General features: G+C 36.8%; 1 protein-coding gene across 1 annotated transcript; it reads right to left on the reverse strand.

Moving 5' to 3' along the window:
• Window positions 1-36: 36 nt before the first annotated feature.
• On the reverse strand, window positions 37-19,946 carry LOC137975376 (rab GTPase-binding effector protein 1-like). Its single transcript, XM_068822484.1, has 22 exons — window positions 17,936-19,946; window positions 17,710-17,844; window positions 15,917-16,120; window positions 14,542-14,819; window positions 14,327-14,377; window positions 14,158-14,229; window positions 12,961-13,044; window positions 12,722-12,809; window positions 12,237-12,284; window positions 10,677-10,918; window positions 9,924-10,107; window positions 9,101-9,255; window positions 8,690-8,833; window positions 7,929-8,108; window positions 7,053-7,091; window positions 6,191-6,346; window positions 5,999-6,098; window positions 5,810-5,856; window positions 5,623-5,733; window positions 3,824-3,940; window positions 2,926-3,036; window positions 37-2,818 (listed from the first exon to the last, which is right to left on the reverse strand). Exons 1-22 carry the CDS (start codon window positions 17,976-17,978, stop codon window positions 2,648-2,650), a joined length of 2,760 nt encoding a protein of 919 aa, XP_068678585.1. The 5' UTR covers window positions 17,979-19,946; the 3' UTR covers window positions 37-2,647.
• Window positions 19,947-20,260: the final 314 nt, after the last annotated feature.

Here is a 20,260-nt window from a genome sequence, read left to right on the forward strand (position 1 = left end):
AAAAATTTGGAAAAATTATTTGATTTGTCTGCAAAAATAGCTCTTATTCTTGGAAGGACTGCCATACATTTACCAGATTCTATATCTTTAGCAGGTGGAGGACAAGAAAATGTTCTCAGGTTTCAACAACAATAATTGAATCAAATATGATTGAATTAGCATACCTTAAGATAAACGAAGGAACACTTATCTTGTGGAAATAAATACACAACTTCAACTCACCATTTATAACTAACAATCTTGTATTACTTTGTATGTATATACCGGTATGTATTGATTGTGAACAATTTTTATTGAAATAATTTACATTTTTTAAAAGAAACAACAATAAAACATGGCATTTCAGTGTTTTAAATAAGTAAATGAAATGCAAAAAGGTGTTGCTTACAAAGGAAGAAGACCTAACTTGAATACACAAGGGGACCCCATTTGTGCAAAACGTTTTGTTTCTTTTACAAACTTAAATTTCTTCAATGTTTCACACCTTAACAAATATGATATGTATTTTTTACACAATACTTGAAAAACAAACTTGATAATGGCGACTGCATGAAGCTAACCTGTGATCAGGCATACTTTTCTTTGGAGAGAGCGTGAAAGGGCTCAATAAAGAAAAGTATGCCTGATCACAGGTTAGCATGAAGCTGGAACATGTTTTATCATTGTTATTTGCTTTTAAAATGTTTTTCCACTCATTTAACCCATTGACTCCTGGGAGTCAGACTTTACAGGTTTTACTTGTGAACTGGGGGGGTTCTGGTGTGGCTGAGGAGTGAATGGGTTAAACAGAAATATCCCTTTTTTACAATCAAAATCTGCTATTTTGACAGTGGAAAGCAGAGTGCAAAGTAATTTGTGACGATTCTAATGTAAAATACCTCCTCCGATGTTTGGAATGCATACATTTTCTGATATGTATGTCTGAAACTCAAATTCATTATTATAATAATAATTATTATTATTATTTGTCACTTTATAATTATTACAAAAACTAATTCCCAGAGCAAAGATGATTCAACTGAATGATATTTTGACCAGTTAAAAGTACACTTCACTTGACACCTGACAGATAATGCTGACCAGTATTTAGTATGCTGGTAGTAGAGGTTGCCACACCTCTAAAGATTTTGAAGCTTAAGGACGGTGCCTACTATTGTTATTGCACATACTTTCTGCGCATCTCGAGATACTCGGGTTTCCTATCGGTGCAGCTTACTAATACAGTGACATTTTTGCGTGGTTTAAAACTATCCGGAGAAAGTAGATCTTAGCAAGTACTCTTGGTATCCAAACAGAAAATTGGGGGTAACCATGCATTTTTGAGAGATCATTAAACTTCAATTTGAGAAAGAACGCCATACATTGCTTTGTATTTTAAAGGTTTTTACAAATATTATTCATCTTGATTATCTTTGAAAAATGCATCGTTACCCCCAATTTTCTTCTTGGATTTCAATAACATTTGTTAAGGTCTACATTTCCTAGATAATCATAAACCGGGGCAAATTTAAAATACCTTTGAATTAGTCGGCACTGTCCTTAATTGAATGCTGAAAAATAAATTATATCAACACTAGTTACAGTGAGTTTGTTCAGGATGAGAACCTTCTGGGCCATGATCTTCAAACACCAAATAAAAACACACTATTGCGTATAAGATACATACTTAATTGACCACTCCCCCATGCCGGCTTTTCAGGGCCAATGAAACATAATCAATGAGACAACACAGAACAATCAACAACAACTGTTAAGAATCCCAACTGGCCAGAAGCAAACCAGTTGGCTATTTACAAGTGCAGCTAAGAAGATGAACCAGGGACCACCAGGAAAAAATTCCACAAGTGGTCAGAACAGGCCTTGGGAGCTCTGGATTTCAAGGCAAGTATCCTAGCCACTAATCCACACTGCCTCCTCAACATTCAGTTTTGCTGATCCAAATTGCTTCCATGGGGTGTTTTTGGTAGCCTGCACTGGGCATATGTATTTGTGGCCATCACGATGGCCAAGAAAAGAATGAGAGGTTGAAGGACGAGAAATTCTAAATTCGAAACCGGAGGGCAAACATTTGCGAAAAATCTTTACTTGAATTTGCTTAATTATGTTGCTTCTGCTCAGTTTTCTTGTTCTCTGGTTTCTTCAGTTTGACACACAGCTAATAAAATCAACAATAATTTTTCAATGTGACAGAGACAAAAAAATTGTCACATGCTGCAAGGAGAATGTTAGAAAATCTTACCATTACAAGAGTAGAAAGAAAAGCCCAAAATAAGGAAGAGAGTCAATTTGGATATTGATATTTAAGGTATTAGCTCTTTTCGCAATCAAGCCAAGCTAAAGAAATGACAGGGTGGGCAAGAAAACGTTTGATCCACTAGGTTACAGAACATTTGAAAAGGTTGATCAAATTATTGTTCTTTGCCCCTTGAAGGTCCAGCATGCCAACTGCAGTCAAACAATCTTGCAGATCCATTTATGAAGCATGGCTTCCTTGATATCTTCTACTTGCATTGAGTTTGGTATTGTCAGCTGTTAAACATGTCTTTCTTTTCATTGAAGTGGAAAAGCTTCTTTACACGCCTAAGCAGATGGCCTGAAAGCACTCAAATACGGCTCCGGAGCTCCTGTTCAAGTTCTTTGACATCCATCACCTTTTATCATCTGCCAAGGATGTGTTATAGAACGTAGATTTGGAGTCTTTGCTTAATATAACATAACAATTATCACACACACGATGTGGTCTGCTGGATTTGCCTCCCAGTACTGATTTGGATGTACAACTTTCACAAAATACTTTCCCACAGTGATGGCAGTGGTGCTGTGTACAAAACAAAAGACAACTGTTATCATCTCCTGGGCCATTTTCAGATGACAAAAGAGGAAAACTGGCATTCATCCATTTGGAAAAAAACTGTTTTTAAAAACCTTTTCTTTGCTTGATTTAAAGGCTTTGTTGCAATTTCGACACTCTGTGATGTCCTCAGGGTATTGCCATCGTACATCTGTTTCAGATTCATGAATCTGAGCAATTTGCATCTACAACAAAGAAGAGAAATTATAAGAAGATATATGAGTACTTCATTGACTCTAAAGATCCAAGAAAATGAAAAGGACACAATAGAAATGAAATAAACAGATCCAAGTTGGAATGTCAATACTGAAGGAAGCCACTACACAAGCCAAAACTACTCAAACTTGTGAGAGCAAGACTTGATTCACTTTGGATTAGTCTTACTTTAACAATAACAATAAACTTTATTAATATTTAACAATTAAAAGAAGGACATGTACAACTCGCGTATAGCGTAAGCTAGTCAAGGCGAGTGGTGCAGAGAAAAAAAGGGGAAAAGAAGAAAATAAACCAATTTGTAAGCTCAAATAACAGACTGATGACAGGAATCAACTATAAATAAAATACAATCATTAGCATCGGGAGATAAATATAGTTACACGATTGATAATAAGTAGCTTAATAAACTAAACAAACTAAACAGGCGAAAAGATTGACAGTGAAACAACAAAAAGTTATGTAAGATATAAATTTTGGATAGTAAATTGGGTGCCTCAATATAAGCCTCCTCACTCTCTAGAGCTGCGAATAAAGCTTTGCGAATTGATTTCTTAAAAGCAAGTTTAGGTAGATTACATACTCGCGATGGGAGACAATTCCACGCTTTCACGCCAAAGCATGAAAAAGAATTGCGCTGTTGATTTAAACATGAAAATTTAATATGATATTTGCCACTTGTGTTGTATATGTGAAGCAAGCCTAGGTTACACAATGTATAAGTACTGGGCTTCATTTGTAGCATTATTAATGTACCTGCAGTGACTGAGACAGACGAACAAAATCTCTCTGCACAGTCTCACTTTCATTCAGCTGTTCTGTCATTGACTGTAATCGGTTCTTTAAATGCCGATTTTCTTCTTCTACCTTACACTGCAAAAATAACAGTGCCAGTATTACATGTAGGTGGCTTCAAACTAGCAGAGTAAGTATGCCTAAGTATGACCAGAGCTCAAGTACACTTGCGATCGTCCATGTTTAGTTACCGTGATGAGCGTTAATATTAGAATTCAAAGTATGCTTTCAAAGTAATCAGGTTGTCAATCAAGCTATGCAGCAAGTAATCGGGTTGTCCAACAAGTAAAATATGCGGCCAACGTGTTTGATTGACGCCCGTTTCCATAATGTGTTTTGACAGTAGATACGTAAGCTCATAATGATGGTTTGAACTAGACTTGAGAGTGCACTTCGGTTTCTTTGAAGGGAATGCATTATCATGGCCACGAATTAGGCTACTTGAACTGAAATTAAATTGGTTCACATCTGAAGAAGCCTATTATCTACAAAGTATATGATTTCAGAAAGATTTCACCAGTGTATTTGTTCACGTTACAAAACCATGCAACACCTACATGCATGTCTCTCATTTAAGCAAAAGGGCCATAAAACAAGTGCAAGGCTTGATGCAAAGCTAGGTTGCAGATACACATAATGTTTTGCAAAAAAGTTGAATTACACATACTAGTACAAGTTAAAATTTTGCAAAGGAAGTCTTAATAATACTCGAAGTAAAGAAAAGCAAAAATCTGGGCAATCTTGTTTCAAATCAACCAAACAGTACCAATTGAAAATGGCACTGTGACAACAGGTTTTCGTACATAGGTGCTTAACAAATATCGAGTACGGAAAGTCACAAATAACCTATTAATTAACTACCATCAAGATGGTAAAGAAAAATCTTGTGTAAGATGTGATAAGCTCACAAGCCAGGCTTGAACAACCCAGGCTTGAACAAGGCTCAAAACCATGACTTTACAAATTATGGCTCTTCGATGCTCTACCAACAAAAACTTTTTCCCAACTGAACTGCCTAAGTTCCTGCTTAACTGTGATGATCTTCAACTCACATATTAATTTCCACAGTTCAAATCAATGAATAAATTCATTTTATTCCACTATTATGCCATTTTACCATATTTGGTCAAGAGAACGCGCAAAATATGAGACGGTAATACACTGTAGTGTCCCGGTTTGACCGGTTTAGAACAGAGCAAATACGGACAGAACGGGAGTTTCTCAATGAAAGAAATTATTTTCAACGCCATACAAAGCCTGAGAATTTAGCTTGTCATTGCTAATGTCTCTCGTCATTTCGTTTGTACAATCAAATAAAGAACATTTGGCTGGCTTTCTGTGCTGTTTACATCATTCGCAAGTACCCTGAAGGACAGATGATGCATTTTTTAAGAAACACTCTTACCAGATAAAATTAAATCAAAATAACACCTTTTTGTATTGCAATAATAAATCGCTTATTCGATGGTTTAACATAATTATAATATTCGTGGACATTTTGCTCATTTGCAACTCGCAAAATATCTGCTTGTATTATATGTTAAACCATCGAATATGATGTATTTATTCTATCATTCATTCGTTCAACTCTTATAGGAAATAAATCGAACTCACAACTGGTCAACCAGCTCTAACTTGGATTGATCGCTATTAACTAAACACAAGTGAAGGGAAAATAAAAGAAAATGTCATTTTATAACTGGAGACCAAGTACTGTATTTGTGAGTGAGCAAGTTGCACTGAGCATGTGATGTTGTTACCTTTTCATCCATTGTCTCATCAAGCTGACCCCTGAGAGCTATGATTACTTGTCTGGACATGCCGTCTGTGCTTTTTTCTGACAAACTTGACTTTCTCAGCTGTGACTCAGCCTGTCAATATTATGACAATAGTATGATACTGACAAAAGAAATCAACAAACTGGAAGAATAAAATAATTACGCGTACCTCTTCTTTAGCACTTCGTTCTTTTCCCAGCTCTCCCATTAATTTGTCTTTATTTAAATATGCAAAAAATAAAAACAATATGAAAATGAGAGAATGTTTATTCTGTATGCAAAAAGTTTCTCAAATACTTCTACAAGTATCTTTAATTAAAAGAAATACCACAACGGTTATCATAGTCATTCCTCATACCAAGTTCAGTTCTCATGTTGTCTACATCTCCCTGTAACATTGCTTCAAGACTATCCTTGGCAAGCTGTTCTGCCATAACCCGATCTTTGAGAAAAGTCACCTTCAAATGAACGTTAAACAGAATGGATGTTAGATAGATATACATGTAATAAACCTCTCAACAACAAAAAAATTAATATTCCTTCTCCTCACCTCACTTCTTAATTTCTGTTCCGTGTTTTCTGAAGCAGTCCGTATCTGCATGAGCTGTTCACGCATCTCTGTTAATCTGGCATCTGAATCCATATGTGTGAGTTGTTGGATTGCAGTGTCTTGAAGAGCAGCATATTTGGTTCTCAGTCCATTCAGCTACCAAAACAGAAAAAGAAAAACATTCTAAGACCAGGAAACAAATACATTAATTTACTGTTGGAATCTGTGAGTTATTGAACAGGAAACCCAGAAGAAAATTGCAAAATATTTTACAATATTGTACATGTTACATTATTTCTACTATAACATTGGTTATTGTTTGCAGATTGAACCATTGTGCATAATAAACAAAAATTGTCACACTTTCCAAGAAAAACAGACTGTTCACAGTCCCCTATTTTCCCGTTTGATTCTCAGGATCGAGCACAAACTGCCGCAATCTTTGTTTTTAAACAGCGAGCCAGAACTGGGGAGAGCGACAGGACAACCAAGTGGGTGGGGGGAGTCAAGGGGTTTCAGCAGGAAAAAAAATAGGGATCAAAACCCCTCCACTCCCCCACCCACTTGGTACTCATGTCACTTTCCCCAGTTCGTGCTCGCTGTTTAAAAACAAAGATGGCGGCAGTTTGTGCTTGATCCGGATGATCAAACTATGGGAAAATAGGGGACTGTGAACAGTCTAGGAAAAAATTTTTCTTTCCATAAATTTTCTTTTTACCACACAAGTAGGATCACCAAAGGGGTCATAAAACTAAAGCAAACACAACACAACATCTAAAATTAATAAGAGCATTACACTTTCAAAACATTTAAAACCAGCTAGTCAGATTTATGTAAAAAGTGAACACAAAATTAAGCAGACCTCTTGAGTAAGCTGATCCCGGGAACTTACGAGCTTGGTCTAAAAAAAGGGAAACAAGGATTAAGTTAACGATCAGTGAAATGCATTTTATCAGACTTGTACAACTACATGTATACAAGTACTTTGTTACTATAATATTTAACATAATAATATTATTCAGCAAAGTTGAGGTGACAGAATATCGGAGAATAAAAACCAAGATAAAGTCAAAACTCCTGATGACTGCAGCTACATGTATTAATTCAGTTGCGTACACACGCATTGCATTCTTAAATTAGTGAGTCTTTGACATCATTTTCTCCTTAATCCAGCTGTCTTAAGAATTTAAAGTTAGTACTGGCAGACCATTAAACAGTGAAATCCCAGTTAAATAAACTGGTATTTTTTTTTAAATCAAGGCTTAAAACTTGGGTCACTTAGTGTTACTTTAACATAATAGTTTTGAAATCCAAAGAAAATGAAGAATTGACATTTTGATCATAGCACCATTTTAAAACAATAATACATGTAATTCTTATTAATTTCTTTCTAACGGCTTACAAATAGGCAGTTTGAAAGAAACCACTTCTAAAGGAGGTTATCATGTAATGTCAGTGCAGAGAATTTTCAATAATAGGCCTTTTTTGATATAATAAAATTCAGCTTGATAGTGAGGCAGTGAGGACAAAGACTAAAAAGGAAAGTGGATACAAATGTACAACGTATGTAAATATTTTTGACATTCATTCCAACACGTTTCTATTGTTTTTGTCCTCACTGCCTCACTATCAAGCGGAATATTTGATATTTTGAAAATGACCTATTACAACAAAAATAATTTTATATAGCTACTAGCCAAATGAATATAAAAGACACCAAAGCTTGTGGGTTTCTTACAATTTGCTCTTGAGCTCTATGTTTAACCGCCTCAAAGTTCTCTGATAGGCCGGCAAGTAACTTTTCTAACTTGCCATTGGTCATTTTATGAGCATTGATTTGCATCTGTGCATCCTCAGCTGCACGAGCCACACTTTCTTCCAACTTGTTTCTCATTTTTTGTTCTTTGAAGAGTTCTTTCTGTTTAAAACAACACAACATTCTGGTAATACAAATAATATTATTTTATCCTATCAATATACAGCTACCTATGATTACAGTATATGCCTATAGTAATCATTCCTATCTCCACCATCACCCTATGGAGGCTATTTAATTAAAGGATGTATGAAACAAATTTAAATTCATAGGGTGGGTGCACAAAAGTCATGGTACCGTACCACAAGCGCCGTTATTATAGTATCAACGCTATTTCATTAATTCTGAAAGTAGAAAGGAAAAAAAAGCCGGAATGAAATAAATTATTGTAAAGTACCCCAAATCATTTTCTGAGTTTCTCTGGTTTCATCCCCTGCTCTCCTCTGTTCCTAACGACGAGGTAATCCACTTCAATAGAGTCTTTAAGTCATTTAGTTCTGACAAAATGCCCTTATCCAACATGTTACAAGTCACAGTTTAGACTGAGCAGGCTTTGCTCTTTGTAACACTACACTAACTAGATAAAACACGGAAATTCTGGAATGGTACAGAGAAAAATATGAGTGGGCCAAATCATGAAATTGAAAAAATAATTATAGTGGACATGAATACAAGAGACATACCTTCTCTTGATCTAGTGCCACTTGTAAATTGGAAGCTAAATTTTGGTACTTCTGATTATCATCTTGCATCTGTTGTAGCTGTCGTTCATAATTTACACACATTGCACACATCCTGCTCAAATCACCTTTATGGGAAACTTTTACCTGTAAAAATAAAAATTGTTTATTTCACCAATGCACACTAAGTGTCAAAATAATTAATGTTCAAGATAACCAGAAAATGATGAAATCCTGACCCAGCAAATACCACAAAACTTTCAGGATACCCACTGGTACTGCTCCCAGATTGATGCTCTCAGGTTTTTTTTGGAACATGCATCAAATACATGATTATCTCGTGCACTGTGGAAGTGATAAATAAATTATAATATTTAACTATCTCAGAGTAAAAAACCTTTGGCTTTGACTCACAGCTTCTTGGAACACCTTCCAATCCACCTTGCTTTCGATTCCCTTACTGGACCCATGAGGTCTGGGTTGGGATAATGAGCTGGGCTTATCAGGCTCAGGGGGAGTATTAAGCAACTCCTCTACAGAGTGTGCTCTGGACACTTCACTGCTGTCAGCTAAAAATGATTAGACAAAAATGGAAATGAAAACCTTGATAGATAAATAATAATTATTATTGTTATCATAGTCATCAGATAATAGGACTGCACTCTGTTGAAATGGAGTACAAAGCCACGAAAATCAAGGGTGCAGTCAGACTCCATGGTAACGAAGACCCCGCGCTGGGAATGGTACTAGAGTTTGAAGAGCAAGCGGCTATTAAGTGCACGAAGGAGTTTGCGTTGGGGTTGGATTTGGAACAAGAACACAAGATTAAGACAGAGGTGTGGAAGTGCCAAATCGAGAAGTTAGAGGATGAGATCAACTAACAAAAAATATCTGACTATCCCTTAGAACATCATCTGTTGATGGAAAATGAGCACATAATGCAAAGCAAGATAACAAGTTTTGCCAGAATCTCATGAGCTTGAAGCGTTTGACTCTGGTTCAGAGCTGGAGTTTTTTTAGCTTAAAAATTTCCTTATTTGGATCATGTAACCTTGCTTGTGCATTTTCCCGTGCGTGCAGCTTCAATCTTATTTTTGTCCACATTTGGGCATAAAATTGGTGTGCTAAAATCCCCAGCTTTGTTCCAAGGAAAAGAGTTGCAATTTACATGCTTCAAGGTCGTGCGCTTCTGGTTTTACAAAACCACCTCAGAAAGTAATAATCATGTTGCACTTACTCTCTACTTCAAGTTTTATATCGGACGCTGAGTGAGATCTCTTCAAACCAGCTTCTTTATCATCTTGAAGAGTTGCGGTAACACCATCTGATTCAGCCATCACTTGGTTTGTGCACGGGACAGTGGGAATGTTGTTCCACTTGGGTCCATAACTGACCACAGCAGAAGGACGATTCAAACTGGGCTATAAAGTCAAAGAGAGATAAGACAAGATAGCTGCAGCATATCATACTGCACCGTTCAAAAGTTACCACCCTCTTGACTCTCGAGTCGAGACTCTCGTCTCTAGAGACGAGACATTTGTCTCGCGAGACAGTTCGAAAAACTATAATAAGTGTCTGCATAAACGAAAACTTTTCGAAGATTAACCTGTTTACGAAGACACACGCGCTCCCAAACGTAACACTTGACACTAAAGTTTTAGGTCAAAATGCGGTTTCCGGTGGTGTATTATTGTCTTTGCGTGTAAACATCTGCCTGTGAAATATGTATACACTGTACTTTGATTCGAAGTTGATTTAGAGAAGAAATGTTTCGATAAACTTGCGCGGCAGCATGCCGTTGGTGGTAGTTTGTTATCGTCTTTGCGTGTGCACATTTAACCCTCAAATCAGCCCGTGAAATCTACATACACTGTAGTTTCATTCGGAGTTGATGTCAAATTCAAATGAAATTGGCAAGATTAATTTGAATCACAAGAGTTCTTTTCCAAAAGGAGTTTTCCATCTGACAGCTCACCGTGCTTCTTTATACCTGTTCGTTGGTTGGCTGTAGTGAAGACTTTGGACTTTGTAGATCAATAAGTTGGCCAACCTGTGGCTCCTCTTGTTGCTTTTCTTGTGCTGTGATTCTCTGTTCAGGTGTAAGAATGTTCCACACTCTCGTAAATGCCTCTTTCTGTACTCTCAGATTCTCCACAAACTGTAAGTTTGCCATTTCCCAAGTATGTTTTAGATCGTTGTGTGCCATTTTCTCCTGCTCTAGTAGCCTACAAACTGATAAGACAAAATTAATTCAATTTAAAAAATGATAATAATAATAATAATAAGTTTTGCTATCTCGAAACCAACATCATGATGGTGCTCAAATGCAATCAAACTAAGACCTGAAGAGTGAAGTAATCCTCACACAATTTTTTAACTGGACAGTTTGAGCTATTATTGTCTCTTACAGTCAGTCACCTGTTAGTGAAAAATTCAGTTGGCCCCAACAGGATTCAAATCCATGACCTCTGCTCCCACCTGTGTGGCTTCATGGCTTATCAGCTGGCAGAGCATTGCACTGATATCACAGAGGTCATGGGTTCCTAATCTCATTGGAGTCATCTGAATGTTTTAGGTGACTACAGGGTGAGACAAATTTCCAAGCATAACTAGCTCCGAATAGTTTTAGTTTGAATTAGACACAAACATACGTGGCATGCTGGACATGCTTAAAAAATTGTTCACCTTTTGAAGATCTTCCATCAAAAATAAGCAATAACAAATAAAAACCTACTGTGTAGTACTTAATATTTTATTCAAACACCCTTGCACAGGCTACAAAGTAAACAAATTATTTGTATTATTCTGAAATACAAGCCAAATTAGGGCACATAAACTACTGAAAGATATTGTCCTAAAAGGATAGGATATTGTCCTAAAATCAAAGAGAAATCCAAAGAGTTATCAAATGTTATCGGACAGTTCGTGAGATAGGAATATTTCAATGTGACGTATGTTTACGTGACTTGACACAAGAAGGGACTTCAACCCTTAAAAAGAAAAGATTTGTATTCTTTCGCTTTCTCTGAAACTGTCTGCTGAACATTTATGTCAAAAGTTTGCATCAGAAAAAAAGAAAGCAACAATGCAACCCTCATGTTCAATTTATTGATGCTTGCCTAGCCTGTCAGTCAACATGCGATAAGAAATTGCCCAAAACATCGTTCCACTTGCCCGGGATATCGGACAGCCTTTTTGTGACACCCTGGACTTGTACAAGAGGCAGCTATACAAATTGTCCTCTTCAAAGTGCCATTAAAAGTGCGAGGATCACTTTACTCCGGGGTCTGCGGCCCGGGTTCGATTCCCAGACTCGGAGTCATATGTAGGTTGAGTTTGTTGGTTGTCCAGTCTGCACTGAGAGGTTTTTCTCCGGGTACTCTGGTTTTCCGCTCTCTTCAAAAACCAAATTTTGACTGCTCTGCGTTATTTGTTAATTTCAGTATACAGTGTCGCCAATTACCAGTAGCCCTCCAGTGTTAGAACGACTAGACACTTATTTAAGCAATGAAAAAGAAAGGGGTGAACAACTTTGGCAGCTTATCTTTACCATTGTGCAGCTCTTTTCTAATTTTTTCAGTATCCTCTTGTAAAACTCCTGAAACAAAAAGCATTTGTGCCTATTAAAAGTAGCTACCGTATTTGGCTGGTTGAGTTATAAAGAAAAGAATCAAAGGAAAACCTTGAATTGTAACAAGAATAAAGAAAATATGCAACTCTTGTGTGCAGAATTTATTTACAGCTGTATTTTTAAACAATACTCACCATTAGCCATGTCTTTCTGTCAGGTAATGAGTAATAGATTGAACGTCCCCACTCCCCCCCCTTCTATTTTCCCCATTTTTGATCAGTGTGATGGGTGCCTGTCTTCTCGAGGCGTGCAGGCTCATGGCTGGTTTGTCAGGTTTTGCCAGCCATCGGTGCAGCCTCCATCTTGGAGCTGGCTGCCAATACGGGAAGCTCCAGGATGTCTCAGGCACTTATAGCAATGCAGTTGTTCATTGAAATTTAACCATCAAGGTCACAGAGACAAACCTTTTTGAGTGTTGAGAACAGCAACATACATTTCCAAATCTGTCCTTGAAGATCGTTCTGCCTCAAGGTATTGACTCAATTCCTTTACCTGAGGAAAGATTGCCAAATCATATTTCCACCTTACCATGAACAATCAAGACTGCTCACGTCAGTCTTTGACTCAGTACACAGTAAAAGGAAAGGAGCAAAAATCTATCTAAGGCAAACTTTTAGAATCATCATTTTACAGTCTAATTGACCTTTTCTTGCATCTCATCAAATTTCTCCCTTGATAATGACTCGTCACTTTCAAAATTCCTATCTTGATTTTTGCTTTCACTCTCCTATAAAATATAATTATAAATTATATAATTATTATATAATTATATGTATTATAAAAAGTACAATTTCATTAACCTATTCACACCTCTAATGAATTTTGCAGTCATAGTAAAATGTATATGTGAAAGATAGCCTCCTGTGCCCGTTTTCTATAACGCCCTGCCGCAGTACTTGAAGAATGAGCTTGTGCGTATCGAGAAAAGGGCGTTATCGATAATTTTCCCCCGCACGGGCTACACAAGTGCTTGCGGCTTGTTGGGCATAACGCCTATTACCGAACACCACAGTCTTTTGTGCAGTTACTAAGTTATTCGACCAGATTTGCTCTACTGGTCACAAATTAAACACCTTGCTCCCTCCTAGGAACAAACCCAAATATAATCTGAGAAACCATCGCCCTTTTGCCATCCCACATTTGAAAACAAATCGAACCAAAAACACGTTCATCTTTGCCATGGCTTGCAAATGTAATAATTAGATCGGTTTCAAACGATATTTTTTATGACTGCCGCCATCAATGAATTCAGATTTAATATCCATTTACTTCTACATATATTTAAGATTCATCTAGTTTCTAATATAGGAAATTATATATTCTAGATCTAGGTTACATTATTATATTATACAAAATTCATGTAAATAGTTCTTAATTTTTCCAATTGTTTTTAAGACTTGTAATAAATCACTTAATTCAGCTTTTGTAGCTGCAATGTGATTTTTAAATAAACTATCTATCTATCTAGCAGTGACCCTTGCTTGTATCTGGACAATTTGCAATTGCCTCTTATGAATGAAAGAAATGTACATTTCTTTCATTCATCTGAATCCTTTCACAGGAACTGATGAGCCCACCTGTTTCCAACAACGTGGCTTCATAGCTCAGTTGGTGGAGCATTGTACCAGCATTGCAGAGGTCGTAGGGTTCAAATCTGTGTTGAAGCCAACTGAATTTTTCAGGTGTGTGCTTGTATACGAGACAATTGCTTAAATTGTCCAGATAAGTGCATGGACCACTAATTCATTCTTTCATCTACATGTATAATCAGCACTTCAAATACATACATTTATTTCATTTTTTGTGCGTTAACCCTGTAACAAAACATGCAATACCTGACCTTAATCTTGGCTTCTGCAATTTGTAGCTTATCTTGTAAATCCCGCAGTTTTCTCCTCAAGGACGATATTTCCTGTAAGAGAAGACAGAATCAATAACTTAATCAACAAAAACAACCTACAGTGTAAAGTAAGTTATTACATGTATGTGAAAAGTGCAATACAACCAACCTCTTCTAGTGGCATGACAATTGATCGCCAAGCCTCTGCATCTTCCTGAGCCTTTAATTGAAGAAAACAAAATTCACAATGATTAAGATAAAATATATATTGCATTACAGCTGTTGTAGAATTTCTTTGTGATAGTCTTGTAAAATACCGTACTATTATTTTAATAAAGGAACAAACAAACAAACAAACACAGTTATTCAATAGGTAAAGATAACCTTTTCCATGCTTTTCTCCAATGATTTTGGATCCACATTGACAGCTTCTTCATCACCAGCAAAGGCTTGACCTGTTGCTGTATTTCTTCTTATGGCACCAACTACAGCATCAGACAATCCAGACAACATTCCTGGCCGACTGCTGCCATTTCCATCGGAGGAAAGCAAAGCTTTTAAATTTCTTATTTCATTTTCCAGTTTTTGGTTTTGTGCCATTAGGTTATGCTTTTCTAATTCAAATTGTTCAGCAGCACCTTCCTGGGCTTCCCTGACAGCCTCTAAAATTGAAATAAATCATTATTCCTGAGGACATGGAGGGGGGCATTATTCCCAGGTATCCATTACCTGACTAACCATACAGGGCATTTTGTTGTCTGATCTTCAAAGTAAGGATTAGAACATTGCTCTTACTAGTAACACATATATTCTGACAGTTTTCTAGAGGACTTTGACTTGAGTGGAGTTTGAAGTATATTTTGGAGATTTTAAGGGGTTGGAGTATCTTTTTGACACCAGGAGCTGAGATCAAAATGAAAGATATGCTTTTCACCTCTACATGTAGGTTCCTTTCTTTTCCTTTTCTCATCATTTTCTTCTTGCGTCACGGGTTTTCTTCAAACTTAAGACCAAAGGAAACCTTTCCTAACTCTAACCCCTTCACTTAAGTTTTCACTTGAAGTGCTGTTTATACATGTATAATTATACTAACACTGTAGCCTGGTATAATAAATGTATTAAATCTGTCCGCTTTCCTGGTATACACGTACTTCACCTTTTGGTTGAAACTGGTGAACTCCAGAGCACAGCTCCACGAGCCTGCGGCACTTCGAATGTGACACATACAGTATGGGGGGTTCAAGTCCCACAAAATCTTGCAACAAACGGTTGATGATTTGATGTAACCAATACATGTACTTCTAACTTTTTTTAAAAGGAGTTCAACTATTAAGTATATTTAACAACCATTTAAGGGCTTTATATTATTAATAGGAATAAGCACCAGTGACAGTACATGTACAGTATCTGCTGTTGTTGTACTTATAGATGTTTCATGGTTCCTCCTAGTCAGATTTGAAAATGTACTTTTGTCATTGTGGCAGGCAGAATAAGCATGTCATAGCCCTTTCTTCAATCTATTTTGAACTGACTATCAGTGCGACAAGAGCCTGTCGTGTGAGCTCATCTTCATCTTGGAGCCAGCAGCCAATATTTCTGGCTCCTGAATGTACATGTCTTCAGGTAACAACTAAACAAAATTTACAATAATATTATAATATATTTAATATTTGTTGTTAGGTTAGTAAGATAATTATTACATGCAGATGTCAGTCCCTGACCTTAACTGTAGAGATCTGTTTGCTGATTCCTTACTTACCAGACATGATGTGTTGTAATGATGCTATTTCCTCTTGGTATTTATTGTGTAATGACAGCAGCTCCTCTTTCTGAGAGCTTTCTGCAAAAGCTGCAGCAGCCCTGTATCCGTTACACTCATCAGTTACGCGATTGAGTTCATTTTCAAGCTTTTTTGCATCTTCCTGTGCAATCTTAAGCTTTTCCTGTTCCTTAGCAAGTTCATCTAATTGTGAAACAACATGACTTAGTAGATATGGGTGGATCTCTATGGGTCTACGTCCATGCAACTTGTTCTTGCTGGCACCGATCTACAGTAGTTGTATAGTAAATCTGCGAAAATAGTTTTTGTACATGTGGTCCTGAGGGTATGCAACACACTAGTTAAAGTCCGTTTTTGTAAATTCCAACTCTAATTCTTCACAATCCTGTATAATAAGGATTAGGAGACAGCACAATTGAGAATCAAACTTATTTTATCCTGAATTTCATATTAAACTAATTTACAACAGAAATATCCATTCATGATTAGCCTCATTTTGAAGGAAAAATAAATTTCTCAAAATTTTCCCATTCTTACAAGATAAGTACAAAAAGAAGCTACTGCAATAAGCAGAATTAAAACAAATAATAATTTAACTCAAATGCAGATATAGTTTTATAATAAAGTTTCGATATCAAGCCCAATCTGAATGGTTAAAACAGCGTCATTTATGAGAGTACAGATGTACCCTTGACGCCACTCGTAGAATTTGGAAAATTAAGTTTTCCAAATATTTTGTGATGGAATTAACCGATAAATTTATCATTCTCTACTATACAATGCAAAACAAATAAAAAAGCCTTGCATGTGATCTGTTTTGAGGATCTTCTTCGCAAAAATTAGACTGTACACAGACAGTACATGTAGTTCATGGTCCATGGAACGCAGCAGCAGTTTGTTCATCAGCCAGACCAGCCACATGCATTAAGCAGCTTGTTTTCCGATTTTTCAGGTTTTCATGAGTGAAAATTCAGCTGGATTTTACTGCACAATTTGGCTTTTTTAATCCTGATTTTAGACTAAAAAACTACTTGCACTTGTCTGTTAGCTTAATTGCTTTGAACTTGCTTTTGATGGTTTCTCAACTTTGATGGTTTGACCTTTTGACAGCTTTGGTGGCATTTAACCAACAAAATGTTCTGAAACATTCTAACAAGAATTACGATTGGCCTGTTTTAGTGTGCTTTATATTGAGAGTACAGATGCACAGCTGATTTGAAAAACAAAGTTTTCCGAAAATTTTAGCTGAATGTGAGGATATTAAGAAATTCCTCATCATTAAACAAATAAAGAAGCCTTGCCTGTGATCTGTTCTGTTGTAAAACACTCTGTTCTGTTGGAAAACCCTCTACTAACTCTCCTGTTTCAATTACACTTCTTTTGTGCTCTTATTATACCCTTCCTACATGCTTTACAACAGAAGTGATAACAGGCGAAGCTTCTTTATCTGTTAAATAAAAAGAAAGCCTAAAATAGCTTGATTGTACGGAATCTTTTTTTCCAATTTTCAATGTTCAGTGTTTTGACCGTGACGTACAGCATTATCAATTGGTGCAAACTACACCACAAATTAATCAACGAAAGCACCAAGAAAAGTACGTGAGCTTAGGTCTTAGAGGGATGATTTGTGTAATTAAAAGGGCAAATACGCATTTACCCAAAACCATTCAAAATGCAGTATTGGGGGATCTTTTATATGAATCATCCTGCCGTTACACAACACCACACAACGCCAATCAGCTAATCGTTAACTCCACACAGCATATTCTTACCTTCCCTTGCCAAGTAGAGTTCTTTAAACTTTGCCCTCCTCTGACCGAATTCAATTTCACTCTGCTCTTTACATTGCAAAAGTTGCTTTTCTCTGCGCCTTAGGTCTTCAATGGTTGTCTTTAAGACAGACACATCTGACAAGACAGCAATTCAAGTGTCACCATTTGCAAATAACCAAAAGTACGAGGAAATATCTCAAAATAATGAATCAAGGAATCCTTATACCGTCTGGGAGATTCTCTTCATCGCAATGCAGCTCCGTCATCATAACAATCCACTATTTGATAATTAAAATTAATAAACACAAGACCGCCATATTGCTTCCGAGAACTAGCCTCGTTTGTACGAAATGGAGATGGACTGGGAAATATAAACAAAATGTCAAGGGGAAATCCCAGCCCTCAAACGGACATTTCGGATTTCCCCTTTTATTCAACTAACACGACGTACAATCTACTTCAAAAAAACAAACACTTTAAACATGCAGAAAAGATTGAGAATAGGCGAGGAGGAGAGCAGAACCCGGATCGATGGCTTCTCAATACTCTACAAGACTGTGTCCGGAAAACTAAGACCTAAGACTAAGATCCGGAATGCTAAGACCCGCAAAAATAACACCCGGAACACTGCAATATTCCCTAACAACTCCGGCTACTGCGGTTCGCGGTCTGCAGTTCACTGAAGCCAAACAAACAGAAGTAATTAGTAATTTTCCACCATCGTTCGGATCGTTAATCCATATATTAAAGCGAAACAAGCACACTGCACATGTAATATACCTTGTTCTTTAAACTTTAAATCCCAGCTACGCCAGTTAAAGCAGCTTGTGATTTATTTATTATTATTATTATTATTATTATTATTATTTTTTTTTTTTTTTTTTTTTTTTTTGATTAAATGCAATTTTATTTACAGGACGAACACTTACACTACTTACAATACTAAAATTATACTTGCATACATTTACATTTACATTGCACTGCTCATACTTAAACACTTGTCTAGGGTGCGCGTTTGTGGGAAAATCCCAAAACGGATTCTTGAATCCAAAAACGGATTTTGCGTTTTTTTTGGCGAAATCCAAAAATGGATCACGAATCCAAGTCCAAAGTATCCACACTCGAGGAGGATACTTCGGATTAAATCTAAATCCGGATTTTTGAGATTCATCACTTTAGCGTTTTTTTGGGGAGAGGATTTGAAAAAAAGTATGTTTGACAATCGGTTAACCATGCAAAAATGATACAGAACAGCTACCGTACGTGACAGTTCAGCCCAAATGTTTTTATCGCGCCACTTTTACCGTATGATCGAAGACATGAATACCGGTAGGTGAAAAATAGTTAGGTTTCCTGCAAATTTCACGCCAGAAATTACACAAAAAGTTTCTTGACAGCAATAATATTGTTAGCACCTTTCCTACTGCTAAAAAAGTAAACTGGAAAAATACCTTCTGTAAATCGATTTGTATCTTTAATAGCAAGCATGTTTTTTGTCATTTCTTTTATTGATCGCTAAGGTATTTTTTTCTGGTGACATTGTCATCGAAGAATTTCTCCAAAACAAACTTAACCGCTAACACTTTCTGTTTTTAAAATTGTTCGCAACTCTGGTGTTTGTTTGTTTGTTTGCGTTGTCGTGGAAAATAATCCTTAATTGCCTCTTTTCATCCTATTCAAACAGTTCATATTAGAGCAACGCATATAAAATTAGTGCGTGCGAATAAATTATCACTCTGGCCCAACTGCAGTGCGGTGTGGTTCAGCATTTCTTGCTTTCTGGTTTTCCATTTGGATGGAAGATCTCGCCTTTCGTATACCACTCGACAGGCCTTGAATTGTGGCGTCTAATTACTTCCGCTCAATGGGTGTCCCGTGTCTCTTGTATATTGATGATAGTCACAATGGCCAACTCCAGGTACCACTGGACAAGGGACAATATGCCGCTTTAGAGTCTGATAACGAGCGTAACTTCTCGGCTGCTAAGTCGGCGGTGTTTCTCGTGGCTTTTCACTTGATGCGTTTGGGGTATTTCCTGGACTTATCAAAGTCAATCCTGACACCTCAGAAGGTGGTCCCGTATCTCGGTTTCCTGGCGGACTCTAGTAAAGAAGTTTTCATCTAATCCAGGAGAAAAAGCTATCCTTGGTTCTCTTCTCGCCTCAAGCACATGATGGTGATGATAATCGTGGCAGCCACGAGATACGGCGCCATTTTGTCTCACACTGCGAGGTTACCCTGCCTACTGTATTTGAATTTTCGCAAATGTGAACAGAACCATAATTGAATAAAATTAAATGGATTATAATAGCCTGAATTATACTTCAGTTGATCATAATCGAGGCCTTCTGTGAACACGGCTTTACTTAATATACCGTTATTCACGTTCATCTACCTTCATTCACGTTTATTTACCTTCATCTACCTCCATCACCTTCATTCACGTTCATCTACCTTCATCTCGTGACCTTCATCTACTCTCAGTTACCTCCATATACCTCCATCTGCCTTTATTCACGTTCATTCACCTTCACTTACCTTCACTTACCTT

The sequence above is a fragment of the Montipora foliosa genome, chromosome 11, assembly GCF_036669935.1.
Source record: "Montipora foliosa isolate CH-2021 chromosome 11, ASM3666993v2, whole genome shotgun sequence".
NCBI classification, from domain to species: domain Eukaryota; kingdom Metazoa; phylum Cnidaria; class Anthozoa; order Scleractinia; family Acroporidae; genus Montipora; species Montipora foliosa.